At 45.5% G+C, this 22,765-nt stretch overlaps 1 protein-coding gene and 1 long non-coding RNA gene across 2 annotated transcripts in view; both read right to left on the bottom strand.

Annotated features, from left to right (window-relative positions):
• Window positions 1-1,567: 1,567 nt before the first annotated feature.
• LOC139059753 (uncharacterized) lies at window positions 1,568-2,886 on the bottom strand. The gene is made up of 3 exons (XR_011514348.1): window positions 2,775-2,886; window positions 2,471-2,525; window positions 1,568-1,661 (listed from the first exon to the last, which is right to left on the bottom strand). It is a non-coding gene; the product is annotated as an uncharacterized lncRNA (long non-coding RNA).
• Window positions 2,887-4,111: 1,225 nt separating this feature from the next.
• The window catches only part of LOC135912787 (uncharacterized), a 64,803-nt gene continuing 46,149 nt past the window's right edge, over window positions 4,112-22,765 (bottom strand). The window contains exons 6-9 of the mRNA XM_065445338.1: window positions 21,341-21,485; window positions 13,805-13,944; window positions 7,070-7,190; window positions 4,112-4,268 (exon numbers count right to left, since the gene is read on the bottom strand). Coding sequence (XP_065301410.1) covers window positions 4,112-4,268; window positions 7,070-7,190; window positions 13,805-13,944; window positions 21,341-21,485 — 563 coding nt within the window. The remainder of the gene's footprint in view (window positions 4,269-7,069; window positions 7,191-13,804; window positions 13,945-21,340; window positions 21,486-22,765) is intronic.

Raw genomic sequence — 22,765 nt, 5'->3', positions numbered from 1 at the left:
CCCGGGCGCGCTACCCGGAATGGCTCAGAGTTCTACGAAGCCCCTCTGACGTCGGCTCCGGACCATTGCACTTATGTGTGTGCGTGCGTGTGTGTGAGCCCTCCCCCTCCTCCTCCAAGTCGAGAGCCCGCCTCCTCCAAAAGGGCGGGTCATCTACAATGACGTCGAACTATGACGTCGAGCGGAGTGCTTATAAGCAGCGATTGTCGGCTGCTAGAGTGTGCTCGTTGTCGTGCTCGAAATGTACTCGTGAGCTGTGTGCTCGTAAGCTGTTTGCTGTATGCTCGTTTTGCGGGCTCCATTTGGGAGTCACGCTAGACTGTCGATGTATCTCATGTTCAACTGTAAATAACATGTAAATAAATCCTGCTCTCCTAAGTCCCGACGAAGAGTCAAGCTCCTTGCTACAGCTACGACTGCCAAATCTTACATCTGAATGGCAGCGGTGAGGTCGGCCTACAGCTCGTAGATCATCCGACAACTAACAAATGGTGGCAGCGGCGAGATCGTCCGACGAATCTTACAAGATGTCGATGTAAACAAGTGCACCGCTTTGCTAATTCAGATGTGGGAGGCAGCGCTCGAAAACTTCTTGAATATGAGAAATGTCTAAATAATATGCGCAAAAAGAATACAAAAAGTGAAGTGCCCAAGTGCAGAAATCAGCGCCAGCAAACTTCAAGGCAACCGCGTCAACAGATGATACTCAGCGTGCTTTTATCGGCCACACTATTAACACAAAAGCGCACTCAGGCCTGCTCACCCAGTAATCGGTGAGGCCTACATGGCTTCCAGGAAAGACATGCCGCCCCGGAGAGGCCATTAATAATTATTACCGATCCACGAAAAGCACAACCGACGCGCACTCAACGTGGGCGCAGGTTCACAGATCAACCGGTGAAAGCCCCGGCCCTCCTCCAAAACGTTCCCAGCGGCGTATGGCAGAGGGCAGCACATGAAAATGAAAAAAAGGCCGATACCTGCTAGGTTTAATACGGCATGCAGACTAATAGTGTTGGGCAGTTGTTTTTTCATGTGAGAAGGACAAATGAAGCAAACAAGATGGTGGTGTCCGCTTTGAAAGCCTGCTGATGTCCAAGCTAGTAAGAGAGTTCTGGGCAGGAGGAATCGCAGCAGTCGGGTTTTTATCAGTTTGCGGACTACAAGGTGTGACTCAGCAAAAACATATAGTGTAACACAGCGCCTAAGACGCAAACGATTTTAAGCATGAAATGCTTTTAGCTCCCGTTGGCGGCGAATTTCAAGTGACCTTGAGTGAAAAGCCGGAGCCGTTATCCGGGCAACCGGTCAACAAAACAAGGTGATCCGGGCAACCGGTCAAAACTGAAGAAAATTCGGTCTCTGGCCCCCAACCCTTTGTACATACGATAGTTAGCGCACAAGAAGTTACGAAAAATATTGCTTCCGAGTTCTTCCTAAAGTTCGATCACAATATTGCTCAAGCTGCAACATCTTGTACGCTGAAGTTTTATTTGTTGTTTCCAATAGTGAAGTTCATAGAACTCACTTTCCATGCACTTCATTTTCACCTTTTGGCATTGAGACAGGGTTGCCCGCGCTCTTTTCAATGCCAGCGGTCCGTGAGGTCGGCGGCGCGGGTTTCACGTCACCTCGACAGATGGCGCCATGCTGCGCGGTGCCTGAAATGGCCATGAAAAGGCCATGAAATACCCATAGTGGCCGAATACAAATATCTCGAGGTATGAATAAACAAAGGGCAGATGTACACGGAAAAGCACGAACAGTCTCTCATAGCAAAAGGGCGAAGAGATGCCGGGATAATGAAGCATAGGGCATTGTGGGGTACAACAGGTATGAGGTACTGAGAGGTATTTGGAAGGGAGTAATGGTGCCGAGCCTTACTTTCTGGAATGCGGTCCTGTGTTTAAGGGCAGAGGTTCAGTCGAGACTAGAAGTAAATCAGAGAGCTGTGGGAAGATTAGCACGAGGTGCCCACGGGAAAACCGCAAACGAAGCAGTACAGGGGGATATGGGCTGGGCATCGTTCGAAGCACGGGAAGCTCAGAGTAAAATCCTATACAAAAAACGCCTGGGGAAATTGGACGATAACAGGTGGGCAGCTAAGGTATTTAAATACTTATACAGAAAGAGCGTTGACTCACAATGGCGGAAAAGAACTAGGAAGCTAACCAGTAAGTATGCCAGACACGAGGACGAAGAAAGACAGAGCATTAAACGACAGGTTAAAAATGCGGAAGGTAAAAATTGGATAAATTCAATGGAAAAGAAGCATAGTATTGGACTATCGTGACTGGAAACAGCAGATCAGGAAGGAAGCGTTTTATGATAACTCAAGAGGCAGTGCCGTTCTCTTTGAAGCTAGGTCAGGATGTCTTAGAACGCAGAGCTATAAAAACAAATTTAACGAAGAAGACACATGTACTGTGTGTGGTAAATCTGTAGAAACAATAGAACACCTCATACTAACATGTGATGGTAGCAATCCCGATGTCGATGCGGCCACAGTCACGCTTCCTGAGGCCCTAGGGTTCAGAGAAAATAATAGTCATGTAAGTAAATATGCAGTGGAAATTAGCAAAAGGCGATTGGAGGATTGGTGGCTCAAAAGCAGAGAGGTGACTTAAGGTTAAAATGGTAGGAAGACGTATTTAAAGAAAATCGAGAATTTTAATAACACACATCGCAGGTAAATAAATATAAAAGGCAAAATAAAAAGCTGAGTATGGTGGCAACAGCCATCACCCCGTTTCAAAGGGGACGCTCCTACCTACCATCCATCCATCCACCATCCTTCTTCAGGCGATTTTCTTCTAGCTGGGCAGTGCGCTCTGTGTCCCTGGCATCTTTCGCTGCCTGTCGTGCCGCTTTCAGCCGGGTTTCTTCTAGCTGGGCAGCGTCCATATGGGCTATTGCACTGAAGGCGTGAGGCGGTGTGGTGTGGTGGGGTGTGTCGTTGAGAACATGCATTGCACCCACTTCAAGATTGTGGCTATAGCGTCATCTTTAACCACACTGCTTTGCCGGTTGCCATTTCATGCTTACATCTACTCTTGATTACAGGCGAGCCAGCAATCTTTTTTTCTTGTGTGTGTGTGTGTGTGGGACTTATTGTAAAGGGCAGGCATTGTATCAGCGACTGTCTTTAACAAAAGCGTAACATTTCATACTATAGAAAAGAATCCATTCAATCTACACTATCCACCGATGACATGTAGCATGCATTTATCGCCAATGGACTACAATGCTTTGCTTCCAAATATGTTTTGCCCGTAAAAGCGTTATGCATGGCAGACATATCTAGTCCATATACTTTAGAAAGTAGCTCATTTATAACAACAGGCTGTGATTGATTGCGCAAATCCTACTGGTAACTTGAACGTGCCCTGTTCAATGCCTTAGTTAGTGGGCACTTATGGCGCGCAGGTGAGGCTATAAAGCGCATGTTAGAATGTTTCGGAAAGGCTGCCATGTATTTGCATAGAATTGGTCCGAACTGTTCAACAAAACGCTTCAGAAGAGTACTTTTGTTCCAAACCACTATGAGCCACCGGCTGAGACGGTTTGAAACGGTTCCTCAGCATTGCGCGCATGAAGGAAAGCTGGGAAGCAGCGCGGGGGGGGGGGGGGGGGTCGGCTTCGACTTCGCCAAATGCGTAGTTCGCACGGTCCCGCGCGCCGTATCTGGAAAGGGATCTGTAGACGGCGCATACCTTTGTGCGCGCTGTGTTCTCGCCGCTCTTGCGTTGAAGCGATAGACTGCACAAAGGTCACTTCGCTCGCTGCTGCTGCCGCAATTGCTCACACCAACTTTTTGAGAGCAAGTGTTCGCGCTCAACGAGTATGATGCGTTCATCTTGGCTTGTGAGCACTGACACCATGCTTGCTAATTCAGTTAGCAAGCGAATGTTTCCAAGTTTATACAGCCGAGAAAACTACTATGCTCACTTAGGATAGCTGTCCATTAACTTGTCATCGCAATCGATGGTCGGCGACATTTTTTTTTTGCCATTGGTAAACTTTCTGGAGTGGCTGCGGAATCACACCTTCGCTCCCAACCGCGAACAGATGCACAAGATGCAAGGGGTTCAGCCAATAATCGAGTGAAGATTTATTTCCGCACTGTCGCGTCTTCTGCGCACGGCTGCAACCTGTCGAGGAAGTCCATGAGTAGGCCACGCGCACCCTGCACATCGGGCGTCTCCTCGCAGCGACGCAGGCGGGAATAGCTTCGTTCCAGGCATCCGGACCAGCTGGAGCGTAGAAGCCTGCGCGTTGCGACAAGAGGGCACGGCTGTTTTTGTCCGTACTTTAACAACAACGCAACAAGCACTACGAAAACTACGACTATACCAGCAGTTACTACTCTGGCAACAAGAACAACAGCAACAACAACAACAACAACAACAACTACTACTACTACTACTACTACTACTACTACTGCGATTCCTGTGCGGTGACAACGCCGCGCGCGTAGCCGCGTGGTTTCTGTCCTAGTTATTTGCCAATCACTGCTATGTACCGCCAGAGCGTGTTTCATGGTGCAGTCATCCCTCAGATAGATAGACAGACAGATAGATAGATAGATAGATAGATAGATAGATAGATAGATAGATAGATAGATAGATAGATAGATAGATAGATAGATAGATAGATAGATAGATAGATAGATAGATAGATAGATAGATAGATAGATAGATAGATAGATAGATAGATAGATAGATAGATAGATAGATAGATAGATAGATAGATAGATAGATAGATAGATAGATAGATAGATAGATAGATAGATAGATAGATAGATAGATAGATAGATAGATAGATAGATAGATAGATAGATAGATAGATAGATAGATAGATAGATAGAATGCTATATGCGTCTTCTTCACAAATAATATTTTAACGCTTTATTTCAGCTGCTTAATTACCACACTGTTATCTTGAATCAGATGGGTGAAACATAAAAACCTACGTGAAGCGTCAGTACACCAATAGTGTCAAGCTGAGCGAAGTTGTTTGACATGCCAGCTCTTGATTCTGCGTTCGCAGTGTACATTGGACGGTACAGTATGTGGCCATCATCAGCACATCTACGTAAAGATGTACACATCGCACACGTTGATGCCTGTTTTCTTGTCCTACGTGCACTAGAAGGTCTCACATTGTTTAATTTACGAGACGAAAGTGGCCAGAAATCCAGACCCCGCAAACCCGAAATCAATCTGGAGTCGCCAAAGACTTTGTCCTCAAAGTGAAAAAAAAGATGTATTGCTTGAAACCAGCCGGGCTTAAACGCCGAGCGACGTGCTGTGCAGTGAAGCGAAACGAAGTGCTGCTCCGCAGAACCTTGCGATTGTGCAGCTCAAATTTTTTTCTCACTTAAAACAATATTTATTATTTTAAAGCTTTCTGAATGAATTGGCAGCAAAGCATGCAATATAATGCTGATTAGGCCATATTTTTATTTGGACCGCTACATTGTGGAAATTAAGTCACAAAGTGAGTCAGCAGGTAATTTTTTTCATTTTTGTCATAATTTTAACTGAAATTTTAGCTATTATTTCTTCTCAAAGTAATTTTTTGTCATATCATATACATACTCACCAAGCCAACATTGTGAATATATTCCTTATGGAGCAATTAGTTCGTTCTCTAAAAACATTAAATTGTGGACTATTCTCGTGAGTAAAAATCATGCAAATTAAAACTACAAGTAGTCAAGTACAATAGTCATGAAATAGTTATGTTTACAGAGTATAGGAAACTATTTCATAGTAACAGGTCCAAGCAACAATTCTGCAGAAATATTTCTGCCCGACGTAGTTTCACTTGTGTGCGCAACCTTCGAAGCGCCCGGACGGCATCAAAAGCTTATTTTTCAGAAAGAAATTACTCGAGTAATTTCTTCTCACACTGCGATAAAATAGTATGACTCTCCTTTTCAGCAGAATCGGAGGTGGTCGAAAAAACACCTAGTACTTTTCAGATGAATTGACCCATATATACGTATATATCAGTGAAGCATAGCATATCACAGGATCCGGCACATGAATAGTTCGAAGAACACAAGCATGTCGGAACACAAGCACGTCGGCAGGATTTTACAGATGTTCCGGCCGGGGTCTGGCCTTCATCAAGATCAAGTCTCTTCATGAAGGCCGGGCCCCGGCCGTAACGTCACTTAAATCCTGTTGATATTACTACACGCTTCTCTTCTTAGAAATATATGTACATATATATATAAAGTGGGAGTCTGCCGGGATCCGGTAGTTGAGCAGACACTTGTAGGTTGAGGACACACGTACAAAAAAAAAAAGAAACGATGCTTTTTATTTTTGCGTTCCTGCCGGAGTCTAGCCTTCGTCATGGAAAGTCACGTATATATATGCATGTATATATACACGCTCTCATTTAAGTTCGCTCATCACCTGTATATCACGTGACCGGCTTGGCTTGGTTCCCACATTTCACACACAAAATTTTCTCCACTTTGACACTCCTAATCTGAACGGATTCATAAATGAAGGGAAATGAAACCATGCAAGAGTCGCCTAGCTGTCGCCTATGCTGCGTTATTAGTATTTGTAACTATTGCCAAGGTGGGGACAGTCAATACCCTGCTTCAGAACCTTGGCCGGTTAGGTATTTTTGACAACCATCCTGCCATCGACAAGCTTTTCACTCTTCAGTGCAGCCAATGTGCTTGGCTGTTGCATTTTCGCAGTGTCGTGCTTGGCGTGGCTAAGTGATTCGCTGAAGGCATGCTCGCTTTGGCATAGATTACATTGGCGCATAGGCACTTAGAAATGTTTGGCAAAACAGAGGGGGCCCATTGGAAGTAGCATGAAGTCTATGTATGTGTATGTATGTGTATGTATGTGTATGTATGTGTATGTGTATGTATGTGTATGTATGTGTATGTATGTGTATGTATGTATGTAACACGAAGAGTATGCATTGGAAGCAACGTGACGTGTACGACGCATATGGCTGACACAGTGGGGACGGCGTTACTGCTGGCCATCCGGGGCACTCCAGTCGTCCGTGCTTCGCAAGTGCGTCGTCTCACCTGCACTGCTCGTTCGTCCTGACGACTCCCAGCAGGTGCCGACCCAGAGGCTTGGTGGCGTCGCCCAAGGCGCATTCGCGGAACACCTTCTCGTCCCAGCACGTGTTCGTCGCGGTCAGGTCTGCGTCGTTGAATGAGTGGGCGCGACTTTTATCGGCGATGTGACGTATACGATGTGACGTGTGAAGGCGACAAACTTCCATCTGATGGAAGGTGATCCCTAACAGTTGAGGTTACGTTCTTTGAATGGATACACTAAATTTAGCCGCTAAGAAAATGGCGAGGCCAGCTCGTAAGTAAGCTTTAAGAATACCTTTACGACGAAATACGCAATACTTCCTCCTGCACGAGTTTGCTACACGAGGCAATTTTTTTTACCCGGATGTACCAAAACACCCTCTTACGATTGCGACCAGGGCAAAATCAATTTCTCAAGATTATGTGAGCTAAGATTTTTTGCTGAGGTGATATATACCGTGAACACGCGCCTTTTCTTTAGTCTTCTACATGAAATTGTTTTGTATACCTTTTGCCTTTGTTAAAGCAATACTGGCATTGTAGTTTGAAATTGTAATCTTTGTCCTTAAACGAAGGTGCTAGACCTCGAAGGCCTAGAAAAGTTGCTGGCAAGCCTCAGAAAGTGATAAAAAAATTCAGTGCCCTTCCTCTCTGTGAAGAAGGATGACCAGCGAAGCTGTGTATATGGGCCCATTAATGGCGAACTGCACCTCCGCCGCGGGACGGCCCTGCATTGCACTATGTTCGGTATTGGTCCACGTATGGGGAGTGCAATACACATCCTAGGAAACGAAATGGAAACTGACCTGTAGAAAAGTATCTATAGTAAATTATTTTGGCCGCTTTAGAGGGCTCTGTAATATCTCTTCTAGGGATTCGGGGATTAGGATCTTCATTTATTGCATGAAAATAAAAATTAAAAAGTCTACAAAATCATTTAGGTACACCTTTAACCTGCTCGAAGTAGCTTTTAAATATACCAGTTCTTCTTTGATCTCCGTGTTTGCCTCAATCACATGAAGGAGAATACATTTTATTAGAACATTCTCTATAATTTTCCTGTGTTGCATACTGCAATGACAAATATAATCTACACTCATAATCTTGCCTTTAGCCTTACTCATCAAACCCCGTCCCCTAATCGTCCCTAACGTTGCCCCCTTCTCTTCCACGAAATCAATTCATAAAAAATAAAAATGAAGCTTGGAGTTGCCAAAAGAGATTTCTTCTTTAATTGCTCCCTTATCAGTCCTGCACAGTCTCTTTATTTCGTTCAGTTATCCAATAATTGCTCTTGAAGTCTACTTTCATGTAAGTCAAGTCAGCGTCGGGCATATTATTTTGTTTTTTTTCCCTCTCCGACGCGTTCACCGCTACTTCCGGTTCATCCGTGCGCGGCGCCCGACACGCGTTATGGCACGACCACGTAACTCCCAGCCACCATGCTCCATTTTCATTTTTTAGCCCTGTGTTGCAGAAAATCAGGCGTCGGAGTCCGGGGCTGGCGTCCCATGAGTGAAGAATATATTATACGGCACAAAAGTTCTCCTATTACTGAAGATGATCATGCCTTGTCTTACGTTCTCTACAAAACCGGGGAAAACACGTGGAAGGCGGGAAATGGAAATTCAAGGCGATGAGCAAAACGAGAACACGGTAAAAGCGGAGCCAATGTTTCGACAAGTGAACTTGTCTTTTTGATATGTCGCCTTGACAAAGACAAGTGCACTTGTCGAATCAATGGCACCTGCTTACACCTTGTTCTCGATTTGCTCACCATTCTTTATAAAGTTATTCCTCGGAATTTTGAATATGATAGCCCAAAGACAAATGTCATGAAAGAAAAATCTGACAGCGCATGCCTTTTATGCTAAATCTTCTCAGACTGAAATATTAAAAGTGCGAAACAATAACAGAAAATCGGCACAGGCAAGAGGCCGTGTTCTCTTAGCTACGTAGCCTTCGTGCATAGCGTTCGCCGCCAGCGTTTCCCGGTAAACAATACGGTTACGTAAGCTGCAGCCGGGAAACGTGAAAAGGAGTCAGGGTTCTTTGAATGCTGTGGCTTTCAATTTTTTAAAGGCTAAGCTTAAGCGTCCTCCATTTTCTTACAACAGAGCTGTACATGTCTACCCTGCCATATAGTTTTCAATGTCCGTGCCTCAAAACTCCCGCGCCCTTCATGAGGAGACAAAGCAAACCAGTAAGGCATGTGCTGACACCTGGCGTAGTAACAGGAAAGCTAATAAACTTCAAACTATAGGCAATAGCACTTAGTTATTTATCATTGCGTTGTTTAGCCCTATTTTTGTTAATTGGGTTGTCATATTCTAAGATCCCTTTCCTTTAATTAATTCCTTTTGTTATTTTATTTGTATATTTGTCCCTTTTCTCCATGGTCGAGCACCATCACGGAGGAAGGAAACTAAGGAGAGGCCCTGACGTCACTCTTTGTGAAGCAAAAGTGAAGCCGGAAGTTGGCGTTGCTCATGGCGATGCTCCGCCTTTTGTGCCACCCTCCTCTCTTGTTTACATCTTTCGCGAAACCACGCCGCGCTGCGCGTGGTTTCGCGCGCGGAGCGCGCGCGCTCGCGCAACATCCGGCAGAGCACGGTGAAGGTAACACAGCGCAACAAGACACGGTGACTAACGCAAACCCACCCACACAGCGCCTTTGCCACGGCACGAAACCTACCAGAGCAACACGTGTGAGCGCTCAAAAAATCAGAACAACGCCGCCATTGTGGCCCAAAAGGCGTGGCCATGCAGCAAAAAAATAAAAAAGCAGCAAAAAAATCGAGAACCTATACGTCATTTCCGCCACACTTTTCTCCTAGCGCGCGGAGGGGGTAGGGCCTCTCCTTAGTTTCCTTCCTCCATGAGCACCATTTTCTGACGCTACTTTTTATTCTCTCTTTCAGGTGGATGGATGGATGTTATGATCGTCCCCTTTGGAACGGGGCGGTGGGTTGCTCCACCAAGCTCTTCTTATTTTATTGCCTAATGCCCTACCTATGGTAAAAAAAACCAGGATTAATTCCCATAAGTAACGTTTCTGAACCCCTATTGTGACCTTTGTTTTTGTACGCCTCCGTTGTTTGCCGTTTCCTTACTTCCACCAATTTTCGAATCTCATCTTACTAATCTCTACTGCGGACATGCTTACTTTCCCTCGCTCTCACTGAACCCAAGGGCTTCAAGGAGGCCAGTGGTGCCTAAATCGACCACTGGACAGAAATCTTCACGTTCAAATAGAACATGCTCCATCGATTCCCTAGCTTTACCGCAGCAAGCACATGCTTCATCTTCCTTCTTATATCTCGCCTTATAAGTGCGTATTCTAAGGCATCCTGATGTCGCTTCGAAAAGTAATGAGCTTCCCTTTGAGTTATCATAAATTGGTTTTTTTTTCCGATTTCGTTTTTTCTTCTCGAGTAGTTACTCACGGCAGGTTTCTTCTCAATTGCCGCCACCCATGAGATTTTGTCAGCCTCTCTAACTTTCCGCAGAGACGCGATAGTTCACTGACCCCCCAGGGAACCCCTCCCCCTCCTTCCTGTCATCCGGGCCGCGTCCGCAAAAAGAGAAACATGCAACGACGCGTGAACCGGCTGACACAGCGTAGCCTTGCATTCCTTCCCCGACGCACTATAGCGCATTATCTTCCTTTTCAGTTCTACACCCTCGCCGCTAACACATGCTCGGTCGTTACGTCACCCAACCGCCTTACCCTTTCTCCCCTTTAGAAGAACTGCAGCTATATATACTGTGACGAGGAGAACATATGTCGCCTTGAAAAAGACAAGTCCGCTTGTCGAAACGTTGGCTCCCGCTTTTACCGTGTTCTCGTGTTGTTCATCGTCTTGAATTTCCAACTCCCGCATTCCCCACGTTTGCCCAAAACCACAATGTGTTATATAATAATTGTTAGAGGGAACTCTGGCGCTAGGGTCTACGGGATCTGCAATCAGGGTGGTTCAGCCAGCAAGGGAATGATGGGAAGTACATGGATTTGCCTAACCTTCGTCCTTCTGGCTTGAACCGGCTTCGTGAGTTTCTAAACTCGAAATTTCAACAAAGTACTCTGTAATAAACAATTAAATATACATTAATAAAACTGTCTGACGACAGGATTCAAACACAGGACACCTAGTACAGGGGCCCGATATGAAAACCATTACGCCAGGGACGCACGCATCTACAAGCGGCATAGAACGCACTGACGAATTACGTGCTGGCAGTCAGCTCGTTGAGACGCTTGGCGCATTTCGACTGGGCCACCTCGACAGGCTGACAGGCGACAGGCAGTTGTGTGCGTTCGCACAGAATGCGTCTGCAGTTGCGAGTATGCTGACCAGTGTATATCATAGCGACCACAAAGCCATTATCACCGTCGTTACTTAAGTGGCAATGAGTCTCTACCACAATTACCAATTATCACAAATTTTCACCACGACATTTGCAGATCCGCTGGTCATCCACCTTCGCAGGGCTGAATGGGCTTGAATTTTTAACTCGAAACTGGCACTTACTCTATTCCTGAAAATGTTCTCGCAATAATGTCCTCTACTCTCGCGAATATTCTCTACTTTTTGTATGGAATTGATGCCACAGTATGCCATGCTATGGTGAACGGACCCAGTCCAGCCTTTTCAGGCTTTTTGTCCGCGCTCCAAACATCTGTCAGATGTCGAATAAAGCTGAATTGAGTTGAATGGAATCATGAAATTAGCCAATAGCGTTAGTGGGTCTAGCTACTTGCGATGACGCTACATGACAACATTGTGGAGGCGAGAGCGAGCGATCCTTCACTGCTTTTGACGCGAGATTGTAAATTCCACGCTGCATGCAACGTAGTAACATTTCGCTGACATGTTCACAGCAGTCTCGACGACAGATCCGCAACTTTTTTTTTTAGTATGTTGAAGAAGTGCTTCACGGCTCCTTTAAAATGCTGACCAAGTACACGTTCCCCTGCACCTCTTCGTTTGTCGTGCTGCCATACCATCTAAGTTTTCTCCAGCAGTCCTACAGGTCAAAAGGGTGGCACACACATTCTCTGGAGATGAATGGCGACCTTAGTGCAATTATCAATCTATCTTACGACGGGTGTGTAATTGGTGATATGTTTTACATATTATGCCATTTATCATGAAAAGCTGCACACACCTATTTGCACATACCCAGTGCCAGCAAGCGTGCTAGGCAGTTAGCTCTTGCCCACTGGTAACGAGAACTCACCCACGTCTCACTTCCAACTAATGACGCAACTTGGCGTCAGCGTTGAATGGTGGCACTTTCCTACTAGCACGTGCCCAGTGATCCAAAGTGGCGTTAAAGGAAAACGGTTATAGATCCACAGGATACCGGAAAGTGCGTGGAGTATACTAAAATTGCTAATCGCATTAATGTCTAAATGACTAGTTGGACGTGACGAATTAAATAATTACTGGTGGTTTCTCAACAAAACCCTTAACAAGCACTTGGTCTCATTCGCATAGAATGATTCGTCTACCTATAAAACTTGGTGCATACGTGTTAGCTGGGAACTCCGTATACCACATAGCCGCCGAGTTTCCCACCCTAAAGCAATATCCAAAATATTCTGCCTTCTTTCCCTCTAATGTTCACGGGCTTTTGAATGCAATTGGTATTGTTGGCAAGAATGGGCGATGTCACAGGCATACATTAGTGCTGGCAGGCGATTCGTCTATATACGGTATGCCTAGTCGTCGACAAGTCGAATGAAAGCCTACAAGCCACTTTTGTGAGTGTCATTTCATTTGCCACAACAGACATAAAAGTAGTGGTGATAGAGGAGTATCCTTGCCGAAATGACAATTTTCTTCTGTCGTTCCTTCCGAAGTGATCATTACAGTATTCTCATTATTCACGTAATGAAAAACGACGACGCGGTTGCACTACTCGCATCTTCCTGCTGGAAGTTATGCCGCTACGGCCGTACGCTATGGCATACACGTGTTTGATATCTAGGCCCGCTATCTAAGGACATCATTTCTATTATTCCGTAATATCGATACAAAGGATAATAAAGAACAGACTAACCCCTTAACAGCGACCTTGTCATAAAGTCTATCTGTGATTTGTCGAATAGCCCGCCCTCTTCATCTCACTACTGAAGCTCGAAATTGCACGCTCGAATTCATGCCCAATACAACAGCTACATGTGACCGTTAAAGGCATCGACAACTTTGTGCTCACCTTCACACTTTCTGCTGGTTCTCGGAAATATTTGTCGCCCATAGTGGCATGTTTTCTTTACCGAATAGAAGTCCGCAACTACTCAAACCATAAACAGAGTCCTTCAATACCTTTTTTCGCCATAGCCATTTTATGGGAACGATTTGCCTAGCACCGGTACAGAGAAATACAGACTCATGCTGCTCTTCCAGTTGTCACATTTAGGCACGACAGTCTTTCCCAGTGCAAAACATGCTAACTTGGGTAATAGGGCGTTTCAAACGTTACTATATTTCGCGGTGCACTGTCAAAGCTCCTAAAATTGGTGCTACAGGTACGGAGCAAACGAGCGAGCTGTCACTGGCTGACGCGCCTTAGGCAAATTATAATTACATCCAATTATGCCTCATCGGTCGTCGCCCAACACTCGGAGCCTTCTTGCGCACACCAAACGCCTATCAAACTCGGGCGGCCATGCCGGCGACTGGTTTTCTTGCAAGAGTGCCGGCGACTTACTGGCCAGCAGTGCCGGTGGTGCGGAGCACAGTGTTTGCTGCGCGGCCACCGTGGCCCGGTGAAAGCGGTGCATCGTGTCCCTCTGCTCGCGTGTGCAGCTCTCCAGGCTGTCCTGGGGCCGGCACGCAGCTGGCTCGGCCCTGCGCGGAACAGATCCCGTTCAACACACGGCAGCAAGGTAGCATTCTGCCGACCTGCGGAGGCTTGCAACATATTTTAGCGAGTCGTGCAAACGTCTCAGCGGTGGATCACATGCTGCTTTCCAGAGTGGCCTCATCTTGCACTAATGTTTATCTTCTTGCGTTTCTCGCCCATGCGGTTGGCTATATTTGACACGGAGTTTTCGAGAATCCCGTGAAGTGGAAACGCGATGTTATGTGCATTTTTCTGCGCCAACACCCGTCTCCTTAAGAGGTAAGATTTAATCTCTAATGGAGGAAAATGAAGCTTTCTTTCTCAACGACGTTTTGTGACAAGTTAACATCACGACGCGATAACGGCATTAAGCAGTAGACCACAGGAAAGCGCCATGAAATAAACTTCTATTTAGCTATGAGTGTCAAAATCTCATTTCATTCATTTCAATGCGCACCAGCTGTGGTCAGGGTGAGTACAGTATTTCACTGCGGCTTCCCTCATTGCAGGTAGATTCAGCTAGCTGTCTTGAACAGTAATTTTTTAACGCCTTAAAAATAGGGATATAAGCCATCGGAAAAACCAGCATCCTTAAAAGTTTGGAAACTTTTTGCTGTGTGGCGCCTGGTGTGCCGCATTGAAACAGGACCGCTGTCTGGATCAACGAACCGCTTGGGGCGTCGCTCCCGTTAGCTACCGGTCCAACCATTGTAATTATTCATTAACATTAACATTATTTAGCAACGACCAGTGAACGGCAAAATATCTAACGTCTCTGTTATCGCAATGTTTACGATACGTCGATCCACATTGAACCCGCCCACTAGCATGATGTTACGGATCCACGCTTTCGGGATTTATTTTATTCAGGAGGCGTTCGTTTGTATAGCTGATCGATAGCATGGTCAACAGGTCCTGCGTAACATGATTGCATCGCATTCACGCCGCATGCTTATACTCCTTCGTAATGTTCACCGACACACAAGTTCGTTGCGTCTGATACAATTGCCATTCTTTCATCCTTCTGGATTGATTTGTGTAGCGCTCGTGTAGCCATATTTGAAGTTTATTTTATGTTTATTCCACCCTGTACCGGCTTTTCGGCTAACAGTATCAATAAATAAAATAAAATAAAAAGATAAGGTGAACTGCGTTAACGGATGCATCGCTGAGAAAAGAAATAGAAAGTGGAAATATGGGGCTGCAAAATGAAGGATCATCTATTCATTCACTTACAAAAATATACACAGCGACCAAATATACACGAGGAGGTCCCAAAGCTCTGGGATGTACGGAGACCTCCTGTACAAACTTTAAAAAAAGAAAATCAGGCTAACTCAAATGCGGCAAAAAGGTAAGGTTGCAACTAAAACCACAAACAAGTACTAAACCTAAGAAAAAAATTGAGCTGAGACAAAATATAACAAAGCATAACATGTTATACAGAACTAACGATTGAAAGCTTATTAAAGCGCGGTAAATAACATTGCAGTAGAGCAATCACAAGCCAATCAACAAGAAAAAAAGAGACCCCTTTTAAAAGTGCCTGTACTCAGATGCAGCTTAGTGTTAGCAGAAACAGAATTCCAGAAGAACAGCGTCATGAACAAACAAGCGAATTTTCTGTAATTATTCGTAACTTTATGTAATAAGAAGAAATGTTCTTTCTTTCTTTATTACACAACAAACAATTGGAATAACCTCTCTAACGAAGCTTTAGCCCAAAAATCTTTGGTATCCTTTGAAGAGCATCTAATTTGAAGTGTTCTGTATCCTGTTAATACTGAATGTTATTGGTTGCCTTTTCTTTCTTGCACCAATGTATATTTGCTATGAAAATGTATCACTCTGCCATGGTCTAACCTATACCGCAGTAAAATAAATAAATAAATAAATAAATAAGCTGATGTAAATGAAATTCCGTTGTGATAAACAAGTTGTTTTCAGTTAAAAGTTATTGAGAGAACGTTTGAGTGAAGGGAGCTGTAAACAAGGATTGTCATGCTTGATTTTAATAGCGTATAAATTCTGAGAATGTGATGCTCTCGCAAGAGTGCCGATGTGCTACATCGGGGTGATCGGAAAGTAATAATGCAGATGGCCTGGCCTTGAAAGAACTAGGTGAGAGTGACAAGTATTACCCTATGACGAAATGCAGTAGGTGATGTAACGGTGAATGAACGCATGCTAGAGAAAGCAATATTAGCAAGAAAGCTGAACGATGGGCATGCTTTTTTAAGCACCCGGAGATTATATTGACACGTGTATTTATATTTATCGGGCGACCAGGTTTCGCCGCCTAACAAATGTTATCGCACAGCGCGGGACGCGCCTGCTTGTATCCAAAGTTTCTGGAAAGTTATCGATGCTTCTATCCGCCGTCTGTTGTCGCCGAGTCTTGGGTTATCCGATTTCATCGCTTGACACGAATGGCGTAGAACTTTGTAGAAGGCATGCGGGTCCCAACGTTTATTCTGGAACATTCGATGACTGCTGTATAAAAGCCGACGCGCTTGACCCACTGATCAGATTTTCGACGATCGCCGAGCGTGTTCGCCGCTATCGTTGTGGTATAAGTGTAGCCTGTTTTGTGGGCACAGGTTCGCCCAATAAAAGTTTGTTTTGTCGTTCACAGTACTGCTACTGTGTTCTTTGACGTCACGACCACGTGACAATATGCTGCTTCTTGCGTTAGATGTGAGGTATGGAAAGTGACTTCAAGTTAGAATCAACGACAACCCCAAAAATTGGCAATGAATAACTATCAGCCTAGATAGGGTTATCATTGAGAGTTATGGTAAATGCGAAAAGAATGTGGACATAGCGTTAGGTGCACATTAAAGGACCACAGATAGTCCAACTTTGCGGAGTCCCCCACTACGGCGTGCCTCCCAATCAGATCGTGGTTTCGGCACGTAAACTCTATAATTTTTTTAGGGTTATGGTTCGAATCCATTTCACCTTCTTTTGATGTGCAGTGAAATAGCTCCAATACTGTTTTATTGGGTTTAATTTTCAACAAGTTGCAACGGTAACAGTGAATGATGTTTTCAACGTCATCATTCTGGCAGCAGCGGCATTGCAAGACCCATATCTAAACTTCAATCCTCTGTTTGCGCAGCTGTCCTTGTCGGCCGCTGTTTCTTCAGCGAGCGTCTTCGCATTGCTGCCCCGTCACTTTGCTTTCCTGGATGGCGATGAATCAGCCACGTGGCGTGAAACTGCAACTGCGTAGCAACATCGTGGTCTGCTGTTGGCATCGGCAAATCACCACTGGAGGTCATTGCTATCGCGGCGTGCCTGCTCTTCACTGGCAGCAGCGACATTGCACGACCCACATCTAAGCCTGAATCCTCTGCTTGTGCAGGTATTCCTACGTTGACCTTTTTTGTTTTCTCTTTTTCTGCCACTGCTGATGCTTCTGCCATCAACCGTGCTTTTTTCCTCTCCTGTCTGAGTCCGTGTTTAATACCCATACCATGCTAACGAGTGCAGAGCTGTCAAAAATTTTCGGGACTATTCAAGATAAAATTAACAACATGGCTAAAAGAAACTATGAACTCATCTTTGGTAATAAGATCTTTCTGAGAATGAAGGAGTCTAGGATTGATGCTGTTGATCTGAAGAAAGGAGATGATTCCTTGAGTACAAGTGCTGAGCACTCGAACGCACTTGCTCAGGAACGCTAATCACTCAGAACAAGCAACTGAAATCCACGGAACCACTCACTGATTCGCAAGTGTTGAGGAGCTTGAGCAGTACGCCCGCCTCAGCAATGTCGAGATCAAGGGCGTACCCTGCTCCCAAGGAGAGGACATTGTGTAAATGATAAAAACGCTAGTGGGCAGAATTGGCTGTCCCGTATCGCCCAGCGATCTGGACATTGTTCGTCGCGTACCCGCCAGATCAAATGACAAGGAAAACATAATTGCTCCATTAAACTCTAGAGCTAAGAAGGCTGACTTAGTTAGCGAACCGCGTAAAGACAAACTTTGTCTTAGCGACAGTGCATTCTCTGGCCCTCTCAAAGCTCACGCTTTTGCAAAAGAGCACCTAAGTCCATGTAACAAGGCCTGCTTTTCGCAAACTCTAACACTGAAGAAAGAGAGAAACTGGACGTTCCTATGGGCTGACAAATGCCAAAGCAAGGCTAGGAAGACTACTAACAGCAAATTTGTGCGCATCTGAGAGGAATCTGACCTAAGCAAAATATACGAGAGCTCCTTCTTTGACCAACTGACATACCAATTATGGCTTCTTTACTGAAAGCCGATCAAGTGAATTATGTCTTAAGCTTACTTCATTCCATCATTCATTTCAATGCGAGGAGTTTTCGTAAAAATTTTGATGCAATCAATAATTTCCTCGCATTGCTAACTATAGTTCGCTTACATTAATTGCTATAAGTTAAACTTGGTTATCCGACAATGACAAACATTTGTATTGCTTCCCTAACTATAAATTGGAACACAGCAATAGGCTAACGAGCAATCACAGCGCTGCAGTCACATATGTTTTTTTTTCTAATATTGATTGTCGAAGAAGACATAACCTATGCTTAACCGTTACTTATTGCTAATCTGCTTGAATTGAATTCGGTAACTCCTTTGTTGCTCAAGACAACAAAATATCATATTTCGCTGCATTTACCGTTCTGCTTCATCATCAGTTAACGACTTCTGTACCAATAGTGATCATCTCTTGCATACCGTATCACTAGAAAACAAATAATGTTCTTTGGTGATATAAACATTAACTTACTCGATGAAGCATCACCGATCTGTATTAACTATACTAGTTTGTTCCATTGGTACGGATATGACTACTTAATTGACGTGCCGACACGCGAAGCCTCTAAGGCCACAGGCACACTAATTGATCATTATCTTTCTCACTTGCTCTATTCACCAGAAGCGAAAGTTTTGCACATCGGCATCAGTGATCATTACCCCTGCACTTACGATTTAATTACATTGTACCAGCCTGCCTACTTTCACATACTAAACATGTTCTGGACAAGCTTCATAACCGCTGTTGTTAATACAAATTGGTCTGAAATAAAATCACTAAACGACGCTGAGAAAGCCCTTTCCACATTTTGTCACTAATTATATATAATACGACAGTTCACCTCCAAAAATAAATGTAAAAAAACCGTGGCACTTTGTCACAAGCCACGGATCTCACAGCACTGATTAGCAGAATTAAGCAAACGGGACAACTTATGCCTGCAGAAGAAATTAAGATCGTCGTGCGGGCCACGCAGAGGGCTTGATATTTCCAAGGCAGGAGCTGCATGCGGGGCTACTGCCATCATGGCGGCAGCGGGAATTGAGAAGGCAGATCGAGCTCACAATATGGCGTGTCCCAATACCCAGCAAAACATTATGGTGCTCAGCGCTCCGAGAGGGGAGCGAACAGAGAAGTCTGCTCGAATTGAAGTTATCAACGTCCAAGGCAAAATATACGAAGCGAGCGCTTACGGAACGACCACCCACGACACAGTCAAGGGCGTGATCAGGAGCATAGCGCTCGAGGACAGCGAAGGCGAAATAATGCAGCAGATCGTTACCGAGTACAACCCCTTCGCCGCGGGGGCGAAGCGTATCGGGAACACGACGACAGTAATCGTAGTGTTTAAAGGTATCAAGGTTCCAAAGTATGTGCGTTACGGAACCACGCTGTACCCGTGCAGTATTTTACAGGAAGCAAATACAAGTCTGCGAAGTATGCGGCAAGGTCGGCCACAGGCGCGACGTGTGCCCAACACCGAAAGCATGTGTTTGCCTTGTATGCGGTGTTTCTAATCCTAGAGATGGCCACAAATGTGTCCCCAAGTGCAAGCTCTGCGGCGAAGAACACCCCACCAGGGACTGCCTCTGCAGAGCCAAATACAAGGTCCCATACGTCGTGTGGCGACGCCGACGGGAATGCCGTAACGCTGAAGAACAGCAACAGCAAGCATTCGAATCAAGCTTGTTACCACGCCTAGGATACTCAGGCTCGCACAGTGCTTCCCGTAGCGGATCCCGCAGCGTGCCGCGCCATGCCTAACGCCACGCTTCCCGTCATGCCTCGCGCAGCGCATCCCGCGGCCGTGACCCATCTTACAGGAACAGCTGTGGCACTAAGCGATCGCGCTCCCGTGACAGAGTCAGCTGGACCGACGCAAGGGCAAAGTTAAAAGCGCCACTAGTGGCAGAAACACTCCGAGCAGCTGGCAGGCATGGATTACCAGACCCTACTACAAGGAACTCGAACAACTCTGCGCAACCAACGCGACACTGGTAGAAACCACGCGCCGGTTTGCCCAAGAGCTAGCCGAGGTCAAGAAAGAACTCCAAGTACAGCGAGCCCAACCTAGCACTGGCTCAGCTCAGTCACCCGAGATATCTACACCCATCGTTATCCCCGAGCAGAACACCGACACTCCATCACATCAAGGCACACAATCGATAGACACAACTCAAGACGAGCCCCAGGAAAAGACCACTGACCCAACTCTCAAGAAACGAGCACGCACCTAGAGCGACAAAACGAACCACTCTTTGCAGCAGCAACTTTGTTTTCTGAAGCAATAAAGCGTGCAATGCGCGCCGTCGGCCGACAGCTTGCCGGTGAGATGCGGAAGCACGCGCGAGCACATGTTAACTACAGGCATGGTTTGGTCACAGAAAGAAAAAGAAGACCCGTTCATTTCCCTAGTCGGCACGAACTGTTTTCATAACACTTCCTCGGTAAACTTTCACTGGGATGTTGGTTTCCAAGCATGAAATCTCAGAGCACAACAAAATAACCTTACTGTGCGGGCACGAAGAAAATGTTGATTTCGTCCATTAGCACTAGTTGACTGTCTCGAACGTGCACCTTTAACTCCTGTCCCAGTTCGATCGTGGGTGCCGAATTCGTCATCGTGCGCTCGCTCGAAACAAAATCTGCTGAGCATACACGCGACGAAACTGATGGCATCAAGTTATTTATGTTTACGCTGGCAATTCAAAGCGGGCGCTTGTGTGCAACCGCAGCGACGGAGTTCATGAAGTCGCCGCGTTTGAAGATGGCGTTCACGTTCGCTTCCGAAAGATAATTTTGCAGCCAAATGCAGCACAATGGTAGCCCGTTGACCACGAGTCATCTGTCATTGCAGCAATCACAGACAGAATTAACGCGTTAGAATCGCCCTAATTCGCAATAACACCGCTTCCGTTCTAAGCTGCCGATGGGGGAAACGACGGTCTGCACATACCAGTGCGAGGAGAAGAGCGTCCCGGCGCGCTGCTCCTCGCCGATAAAACGGTCTACACATGGTCCCAGAGACCTGTTCACTTGACATCAGGATACTATTTTTATCCCACTACCATTATCGTGTACGATGTTCCCTTTGAAATGGGCACGGCTCACCCGCACATCTCTTCGTAGAAGAGACTGATTTTCCTGTGGGGCTGTCCGTAAAGTAGGAGCAGGGCCCTCGCCATGTCCATGCTCTGCGTCATGCACATTTCGTGCAGTTGAAAAGGACACTCCTCCAGGAACGGATCCACCGGCCCTGCGAGCACAAGCGGCACATTTAGACAGGATTCACATAAAACTGTTAGAATAGGTTGTTTTGCGCCTAGGTCCTTGCCATAAGAGCCTATTTTTGAGCAGCAAGGACAGAGTGTTTCATTTCTATGGATTGATTCACGGTATATACACAATGTTGTAGGCCACATAAACTACCTGTGCCATGGAAATAGATTTTTTTTTTAATTCGCATACTCACACCTCCCTCATGTCTAAAAAGTAAAGAACTTTCTTATTTGTCTCGAAAATAACTGTCTTCGATCGCAACTCAAGTAGCTAAACATATAACAAAGTTACATCGACACCAATGCTGCGAATATTGAAGTTGGAGGGCGCAGGTGATAATGATGACCTGAAGTAAAGTGTGCCAAGGTATCACAAAGCATGACGTCGAGGACGAATATCTATAGAGGAAGCAGTATGACAGTGCTCGAAAAATGAGACTAAGACGCAATGCCTTCATAAAAATTGGAGATAATAGCAGAAGAATAAGCAGATATAAATAATGCGTTTATTTCTTCAATACACCTTGCCTGTATTTCAGCATTTCGCAAAGGGCATTAGTGCAATGATATGGCAATGTATGTATGTATGGCCTATCTTTATGTAGAAACATAAAGATAGGCCCCCATAACGTAAAACTATTCCAATGTTTTTTTTCCAATCTCCTGACGTCAAACTTGGGTCACCGCCGACGCAAGCCTAGGGCGGTGACTCGCGGAGTTGTCTGAACAGGCCAATCAAACGCTCTCCTCGTTTATAGGAAGTCAATTCTGTTTGCTTTAAAAATAAATAGCATTGCCTGCACGGAGCAGCTTGTCTTATCTAATTGGCTGATAAGAAGTGAGGAGCGCGCTCAAGTGGAGAGTGATTCGATGGGGTCGAGATAGTGCACTGAAGATTGGTAAACGGGTGAAAAGGGTGGTGCCGGCCTCTGCGATTGGTTAGTTTCCAGTTTTCCCTTACTTAACTTGCGGTGGCTGGTCGAAAATCGCGGCGGCATGCAACGGAAGGTTAAGAGACCCGCTAAAAAGAATCCTCAGCAATGTTGGCTGAGCGAGGTCACAAACGTGCCGAAAGTGCTCGAAAACCTTACATGGCCACGCAAAAAGCTTTATTATATGCAAATAAACCCATGCTCTCCGGCAGATGCGAGTAGCCAGTGCCTGAGGGATCGGCGGCAGCCATCTTTTATTTCTTTCGGAACGGGGCAGCCTGCGGCTATTCAGAGAAAAGTTCAGTTTTGTTCGGCATATTATTGCA

This window comes from Dermacentor albipictus, chromosome 1 (genome assembly GCF_038994185.2).
Source record: "Dermacentor albipictus isolate Rhodes 1998 colony chromosome 1, USDA_Dalb.pri_finalv2, whole genome shotgun sequence".
NCBI classification, from domain to species: Eukaryota; Metazoa; Arthropoda; class Arachnida; order Ixodida; family Ixodidae; genus Dermacentor; species Dermacentor albipictus.
The sequence above is the reverse complement of the archived record's forward strand: the minus strand, read 5'-3'. Positions and strand labels throughout refer to the sequence as shown.